At 55.5% G+C, this 8715-nt stretch overlaps 1 protein-coding gene across 1 annotated transcript; it reads right to left on the reverse strand.

Annotated features, from left to right (window-relative positions):
• Positions 1-1992: 1992 nt before the first annotated feature.
• Positions 1993-5240, reverse strand: TNFSF9 (TNF superfamily member 9). Its single transcript, XM_012761737.3, has 3 exons — positions 4875-5240; positions 3626-3665; positions 1993-3064 (listed from the first exon to the last, which is right to left on the reverse strand). Exons 1-3 carry the CDS (start codon positions 5106-5108, stop codon positions 2583-2585), a joined length of 756 nt encoding a protein of 251 aa, XP_012617191.3. The 5' UTR covers positions 5109-5240; the 3' UTR covers positions 1993-2582.
• Positions 5241-8715: the final 3475 nt, after the last annotated feature.

An 8715-nucleotide genomic window follows, 5' to 3' on the forward strand; every position in this document is an offset into this window, starting at 1 on the left:
CATGCCCAACATAACCCAAAAAGCAGGGCAGTCACTGGCACACCAAAGCTACCAGAAAAGACACTGAAGGACTTGAGGTTCTACATGCTTAGGGGCCCCTGTTGCAGAGGTCAAATTAGCTGCACGGAACAAAACCCACTCCAGAAGAAAATTCATGGGATGACATTCAGATGTCTTATAATCCCCACCGGTAAATACTAGGTATCCCAAGTTGAATAGCATCTCCGTAAAATTCATGCCCTTCCAGGCCAGGCGAGGTGGCTCACGCCTGTAATCCTAGCACTCTGGGAGGCCCATGCGGGAGGATCACTCAAGGTCAGGAGTTCGAGACCAGACTCAGCAAGAGTGAGACCCTGTCTCTACTAAAAATAGAGATAAATTAATTGGCCGACTAAAAATATATAGAAAAAATTAGCCGGGCATGGTGGCGCATGCCTGTAGTCCCAGCTACTCCGGAGGCTGAGGCAGGAGGATCACTTGAGCCCAGGAGTTTGAGGTTGCTGTGAGCTAGGCTGATGTCACGGCATTCTAGCCTGGGTTACAGAGTGAGACTCTGTCTCAAAAAAAAAAAAAAAATTCATGCCCTTCCTGAAATTGCAGAATGTGAGTTTATTTGCAAACAGGGTCTTTGCAGATGCACTTAGTTAAATTAAGATGAGGCCATACTGGAATAAACCCATTATTACCGGTGTCTTTATAAGGCTCACACCTGTAATCCCAGCACATTGGGAGGCCGAGGTGGGAGGATCGCTTGAGGCCAGGAGCTTGAGGCTGCAGTGAGCACTCCAGCCTGGGTGACAAAGCAAGATCATGTCTCTTTAAAAAAAAAAAAAAGAAAAAGAAAAGGAGACTAGATATAGAAGGAAGGAGGCAGCCACCTGACAACAGAGGCAGAGATTGCTGCAGATGCATCTGCACAAAGGATTCTTCCCTGGAGCCTGCAGAGAAAGTATGTCCCTGTTGACACCTTGATTTGGGACTTCTGGACTCCAGGACTGTAAGAGAACAAGTTTCTGACGTTTAAAGTGAGCAGTTTTATTTTGTCAAGCAGTCGTAGGAAACAAATGCACTAGGGTACTCCACATCACCAGGAAGGGGCAAATAGGAGACCAGAGCAGCTCCTCCGTCTGTCTAGGACTGTGGGGTCTCATCTGGGAATCCCTGCACAACTCTCCCTCCCCTCCTCCCTCTCTGCACAATTCGGCCTTTCCACGATTCTCTCCGACAAGCACAGTTTCCAATTCCTGGCTAATACAGAGTCTGGGGCCAGGTCCACCCACATTCCCGGGGAAGAGATCTGATTGGCCCAGCTGGAGTCACGTGTTCGCCTCGACCCAATCATCCAGGGCTAAGGAATTACATCACCTGGTGCCAAGGGCTGCTATTCAAAACAGGCAACCTCCCAGTAGCCAGACGACGATTTGCAGCTGGCCCCTGGACCAGAGTTCTGGGGACCACCAGAGCTTGGGTTAGGGCCTGGGTTAGCGACGAGGGGAGAAATGTAACAGAATATCCGCATGGTGGGGAAATTATGGGATTAGAAAAACTGGCCAGGTCTGGAGAGAGGAGGGGGACAGGGCTGTGCTGGGAAACATTGAACAAGCGGCTCTCTAGGAGTGGGGGAGAGGTGCCTATTTATTATAAATTTTGCTGGCAGAAATGATGCGGCACACTATTTCCAAATAATGACAAAATTTGAACTACTCTTCCTTGCAAGCTCTGTGTAGTCCATTGATTCTCGCACAAGTTAATTTTTCCCAAATTCTTGTGCCCAGCCCCTACTACCCCTGGTTGCAACTGACAAGTGAACGTGGGTTGATGTATTTCTTTCAAATAAAGAGTGAGGTGTGTGCTGCCACCTCCGGTGCTCGCCAATGAAGGGGAAGATTTCTTTGCTGAATCAGATAACGGTTTTTAAAACACTAGAGGAATGCTTCCTCAATTTGTGTGTGTGTGTGTGTGTGCTATTTATAGTAACAGCTACAGGCAAGATACACTTGTTAAATTTAATCAACAGGCGTGATAGACAGCAGATACTCAATAAATACCAGTTGGAGGAATGAACAGAGCCCCCTCCGTACAGACGTACACGTTTCCCTTATAGTAACATAAATACAATCTGGGGGGCGTCTACGTTGCCTTCAGATTTCTCCCTAGCACCTACACAAATGCTGGCTCGTAGCAGGTGATCCATAAATACACACGCAACGTTATGAATTAATATAAAGTATAAATATGGCTACTCAGGAGGCTGAGGCTGGAGGATCACCTGGGCCAGCCTCGGAGACACCGTGAGACCCCTGTCTCTAAAAATAAAAAGAAAGAGGGGGGGGGAAAGCCCTTTCTTCAAACTCAGAGGACTTTCTTAAAATATATATGTATACACATAGACAAAATACGTGGTCTGAGCTGAGGCTCAGAATAAATAGGAGGAGTTCAACCTGGGGCAGGGGTGGGTGGGGGGCCCTGGAGGAGGTGTTAGCAGCGGGGACCCCCGCCCGGCCCCTTGAGGTAGAGCGGCCCTGCCCAGCACCATTAACGGAAGGGGATTCTGTCCAGGGGGGCAGCACCCGGGCTGGGCGTCACGTGGGCCTCGGCGAGCGGAGGCCGGCGGGGACGTCGCTGGCCACCCGGAAGAGGCCCACGACGGTGGCGCGCTGGTCCAGCTGCCAGTGCTGGGGCGCCTCGGGCCCGGCGCTCAGGTGGACGCCCAGGCGCTGGCCGGCGCCCAGGTGCAGCAGGCGGCTTCGGAAGCCGGAAACCGAGTGCGGGGCCTCGGAGGACCCGGGCGGCAGGTGCACGGTCAAAGTCAGAGCGGCGGGCCCCGCGGGGGCGGCGGCGGCGGCGGGGGCGGCCGTGCGCAACGCGAAGGACACCGAGCCCCCGCCGGCGCTTGGGAGGACGGCCACGTGTCGCAGCTCGGCTTGCAAGAAGACATAGTAGACGCCGGCCTCCGTCACCTGCAGCTGCCGCGTGTCCTTATCGTAGCTCACGCCGGGCGACAGGAGCACGCCGTCCAGGCCCGCGTCGCTGTACCAGCCCAGGGGCCCGTCGGTCAGCAGAACTGCGGGAGGGGAGAGGTCCAAGCTGAGCACGGCCGCCCGGCCCCGGGGAGGGGGCGGCGGGGCGCTGGGCCGGAGGGGACGAAAGTGGGGACTGAGGTGGGACTGGGGGAGGCGGAGGAAGGGATCGAACCGAGGAGGAGACCTGGCCGTCAGTCGGGAAGGGGAAAGGGCTCCCAGAGGGAGGCCGGGGAAGAGGAGGGGTGGGCGGGGGCGAGGTGAGCGACTTCTAGGAGCGGGAGGAGGAGGGAGGCGGGTGTGGCTCGCGCTGAGCCCGGCCAGCCGGAGAGACGCCACCAGACCCGGCGCTGCGCCTGCCAGTCCCGGCGCTGAGAGCGCACAGTTGGGGAGGCGACGGCGACCACAGACTCGGAGGAAAGTCAGGAGGAGGGGTCCACGAGGTTCAAAGAAGAGAGGTGGCAGCTTTCCGAGGGGGAGGATTGGAGGGCGGCAGGGGTCCCAGCCCAGAGCCTCACTCTCGCGGGGACTCGTGTTTCTTGGTGTCCCCCACCCAGCCACCACCACCCCGAGGAGGGGGCAGGGAAAGCGCGCAGGACACTCACCGTCTTCGGCCACCAGCTGCCCGAAAACAGGAAAGCCCTGCTGAAAGAGGAAAACGGAAAGGTGAATGGAGGCTCCCCTCGAAAGTGGGACTCCTGCCCGCACCTACACTGGCCGCCGGGGTCCCCGAGGGTGCGCAGACCTGGAGCCTGCGCTCCTCCTCCCCCCTCCAAAAGAACAAGGGCGCGGGCGCGCGACGTGGGTGGCTCGGCCGGCTCCAAGGACAGAGCCCCCGAGAACGCAGGAGGGAAAAGAAGAGCGAAGCCTCCTCTTCCTGCCCCTCTCACAGCGGGGCGGGCGGTGGGCAATCCCCCGGAGGTCTCGTGAGCGGAAAGGGGGAGACTCCAAGAGTCCAAGAAAAAACGAGGCTCTCTGGGAGGTAGTAAAGGAAGTGGGGGTGTCACCTCATGGTCCCAGATAAGGAAGAGTTGCTCCTGGGGTCTGGCACCGAGAAAGGGCTCCCTCCCCTCTGGGGCCCCGGGGTGCAGATGGGGCTCGCGGGGGTGCGGGATGAGAAGGGGTGGCCTCCCCAGCGCAAGATGGAGAAAGGGAGCCTTGAGGGGTCAGAGAAGAACTGTGGAGTCTCCTCTGGGCCTCGGGGTGTAGATAGGGACTCAAAAGTGGGCGTGTGCCCGGCGCGGTGGCTGACGCCTGTAATCCCAGCACTCTGGGAGTCCGATGCAGGAGGATCACTTGAGGTCGGGAGTTTGAGACAAGCCTCAGCAAGAGCGAAACCCGGCAAACAGAAAGAAATTAGCCAGATAACTAAACATATAAAAAATTAACCGGGCATGGTGGCGCATGCCTGTAGTCCCAGCCACTTGGGAGGCTGAGGCAGGAGGATCGCTTGAGCGCAGGAGTTTGAGGTTGCTGTGAGCTAGGCTGACGCCATGGCACTCACTCTAGCCTGGGCAACAAAGTGAGACTCTGTCTCAAAAAAAAAAAAGAAAGAAAAGAAAGAAAAGAAGAAAGAAAGAAAGAAAGAAAGAAAGAAAGAAAGAAAGAAAGAAAGAAAGAAAGAAAGAAAGAAAGAAAGAAAGAAAGAAAGAAAGAAAGAAAGAAAGAAAGAAAGAAAGAAAGAAAGAGGGGGTGCGAGAAGAAAAGGGGTGCCCCCAGTGCCAGATGGGGAAAGGGAGCCCTCGGGGTGCGATAGAGACAGCTGCAGGAGAGGTGTCCCCGTGGTGCGGGATAGAAGAGGGTCCCAGAGGGGCGGCAGGGGTCTCCCTGGGGCTGGAGCAGGGCGCGTCTCACCTGCTGCGGGTCGTCGGGCGACAGCTCGGGGCCCCCGCGTTGTATCGGGGTGGGCGCCGGACTGGCCAAGGCGGGGGCCCGCCACAACTCCCAGTAACGGACCCCGACGGCGGCCGCGCCAGTGACCAAGAGCAGCGCCACGACGCCCAGGACCCAGCGCAGGGCGCTGCGGGCGCAGGGCGCGGGCTGCCAGGGGGCCTCGGGGTCCCGCGCGGCGTCGGGGCTGGAGTGCATGGCAGCCGGCAGAGGACTGCTGCCCCGGGCCGCGCGCCGCGCTTTATACGGGAAGCCCGGCGGCTTTCCGGGGCGGCCCGCGGGGATCCCGGCGACGCGCGCCCCGCCCCTGTCCCCTCCGCTCCACTTTCTCCTCCCGGCTGCGCGCTCCCACCCGGCCTTCCAAGCTCTGCCCGGTTCCTCTTTCCCCGGCCTCGCTCCTGCGTCCCCCACCGCCCTGCCGCCTCTCTCTGCCCCTCTTGCTGCGAGTCCCTGGGTGGCTCTGGGTGACTTAGGCGCCTTTCCCGGTCCCTGTTGTCTCCGCAGGCGGAGGGAGGCTGTCTCTCCATCTCCGGGCACGTTGTGTCTCTGCCCATCTCTGCCTCTGACTCTCCCCGTGTCTGTCTCTCTCGACCTCTCTGTCTCTCTGCGTCTCTCTCTGCCTCTGACCTGTCTATATTTGTCTATTTCTCTTTCTCCGTTTCTCTCTGTGTGAGTCACTGACTGTCACTGTTTTGGAGTCTGTGTCTCCCCCTATCCATGTCTCTAGCTCCCTCGGCCTCTCACTTTGTGTCTCTCTGTCTCTCCCTGTTTCTCTGTCTCTGCCTCTGTAGTCTCCTTGTCTCTGTCTCCCTCTGAGTCTCTCTGTCCCCCGTGTCTCTGTCTCCTCCTTCTTGGCTCCCCCCTAAGCCTGCTGAGACCCCACACACACACACTTCTGCAGAAGGGTCAGTGTCCAGCCAGGCCTCCACCACTCCTGGAGCACCCCGGCATGGAACCCCCTGTCATGCCCAGCCCCCCCCACCGCCCCCACCGCACCTTCCCCAGGACCCCTGGGCCTCCCCTGGCCTTCCCCCCACCTGCCCACCCAATGCTTCCTGTCACAAGGAAGGACCCCAGCAGGCAGAAGGCTGGAGAGTCCAGCTGGAGAAATTCCCCTGACAGGAGCGGGACAGTCTTGAGCCACATGCAGGAAACTCCAATTTCCCATTTGTTGTCGTAAATGAGGGTGGAGGTGGGAGGATTAGCTGAGAAGCAGCCGGAGCCTGGCCCCAAAAGAGGAAGCTCCCCTGGATGGAGAGGGAGATGGCCCTGGGCTGGCACCGAAGTCCTGGTCTGCCCACACCCGCTGTGGTCCACACTGGCCGCAGAGTCCCCTTCCGCTCGGGCAGCCTCACTGTCCCCAGGGCAGAGGGACATGAGGGGCCAGACAATTCAACTCTCCGCCAGCAGGAGTCAACAGCCCATAAAATGCTGGGAAATTTTGACTCAACTGAACAGGTATCTTGTAACGCCCGCAGGCCCTACACTGGAGCCTGCCTCGGGCCCTGCTGGGGAATTACAAGAAAGCAATAATGATACCGGCGTGGGGCCCAGGCAGCTGGCGAGCCACCCGGAACACGTCGGCTATGCAAATTTCAGCACCCCAACCTGGACCCACACACGCTCTGGGAGGAGGAGCCCAGAAATCAGTGCTTGGAGGAGCCCTCCAAACACTCGAGTGCCTGCTCACGTTTGGGAACCCACAGCGCTGTGCCCATGTGCTTGCTGGTCCCAATGCACCCGATCCCCTGCGACGTCCACATCAGGTAGCCTTTCACATGCTCCGTTCAGACTGCCCTTCCCGTCAAGATAACAGATCGACCCAGCCTCTGCTTTCACTGTCACTGTTCTCTCCTGAAACCCCGCCGCGGTGACAGTTTGTTTGTAAACCAAAAAAAAAAAAAAAAAAAAAAGCAAACGAGCAGAATAGAAAGGTTCATTTCCCTAGAATTCTGCCACCCTCAAGACTTAGTTAGTGGTGACTTCCGCTAATTCTGACAGTTTGGTGGATGGTGGCTGAAATACAAATGTTTATCTTTGAGCTTCAGGGAAGTCAGAAAAAAATAAAATACACACGTTGGCTGTAAATTTGAAAAAGACACACCACTCTTCTCTCTGTCAGAGAAGTGCTTTTTTTTTTTTTTTTAAGAGAAATTAAAATGGCAGCATTTCTGGAAAAAGGAATGCAGTTGAGGGTAGGGGGGACGGTGCTGAAAATGGGAGTGGTCACTGAACCTGGAATGTGACTTTGAAATTGAGACTCACCCAGCCTTCGCCACCTCCCCCAGCACCCAGCAACCAGAAGGTCCCTCTCTTAGGAACCTGGCCAATCAGGAAGATAGATTTAAAGATACTAATGCCAAAAGGGTTTCTCATGATAGCATCACCTTGCCAAGAAACTCAAGGGCCACTGGCCAATCTGTTTATTTATTTTATTTTTTATTCTTTTTAGAGATGGAGTCTTGCTCTTGCTCAGGCTGGTCTCGAACTCCTGGCCTCCAGCGATCTTCCCACCTTGGCTTCCCAGAGGGCGAGGATTATAGACATGAGCTACCACGCCCGGCCTTTTTTGTTTGTTTGTTTGAGACAGAGTCTCAGTCTGTCACCCAGGCAGGAGTACAGTGGTGGCATCATAGCGCACTGCAGCCTCCAACTCCTGGGCTCAAGCGATCCTCCCACCTGGGCTCAGAAGTGCTGTCAATACAGGGAAGGAGCCATCACGCCTGGTCTCAGTCTGTTTATTATTAATATTAAGCCTTGCACCCACAGCAAGCCACAGCCAAGGATTAATTATTTGAACTGACAAGACAACGGAAAGAGGAATTTGAACCCAAATGAACCCAAATGAAATCATCCCTCTCTCCCTCCCTCAGGCCCCAGTTCCGTTGCCTCATCGGATTTTTTTACTAACAGTTTTAGCCCTAAATGTCCTAGTTCATTGATTCATTTATTTGCTTGCAGTTGTCTTCCCCATGAACTCACAAGCTTGTGAGTGGTATCTTTTTTTTTTTTTTTTGAGACAGAGTGTCACTTTGTTGCCCAGGCTAGAGTGAGTGCCATGGCGTCAGCCTAGCTCACAGCAACCTCAAACTCCTGGGCTCAAGCGATCCTCCTGCCTCAGCCTCCCTAGTAGCTGGGACTACAGGCATGTGCCACCATGCCCGGCCAATTTTTTCTATATATATTAGTTGTCCTATTAATTTCTTTCTATTTATAGTAGAGACAGGGGTCTCACTCTTGCTCAGGCTGGTTTCAAACTCCTGACCTTGAGCAATCCTCCAGCCTCGGCCTCCCAGAGGGCTAGGATTACAGGCATGAGCCACTGCGCCTGGCCGTGTTTATCTGCCTTGTTCCTGTTGCACCTCCACTGCCTAGAAATCTGCAGGCCTCAATAATGTTTATGGAAGGAACAAGGAACTAAAGAAGGAATGAATGAATAAAGGGAAAAAATATACAGCCTAAAAGTTAAGAGCATAAGTTCTTGGCTGGGCGTGGTGGCTCACACCTGTAATCCTAGCACTCTGGAAGGCCAAGGTGGGAGGAGTTCAAGACCAGCCTGAGCAAAAGGGAGACCCCATCTCTGCCAAAAATAGAAAAATTAGCTGGGTGTGGTGGCACATACCTGCAGTCCCACATACTCAGGAGGCTGGGGCAAGAGGATCATTTGAGCCCAGGAGTTGGAGGTTGCAGTGAGCTATGATGATGCCACTGCACTCTACCCAGGGCCACAGAATGAGACTCCGTCTTAAAAAAAAAAAAAAAAGGCCTAGGTTCTAGAGCCAAGGTCCAGAAATTTTAGCCTTTG

The sequence above is a fragment of the Microcebus murinus genome, chromosome 27 (assembly GCF_040939455.1).
Source record: "Microcebus murinus isolate Inina chromosome 27, M.murinus_Inina_mat1.0, whole genome shotgun sequence".
NCBI lineage: Eukaryota > Metazoa > Chordata > Mammalia > Primates > Cheirogaleidae > Microcebus > Microcebus murinus.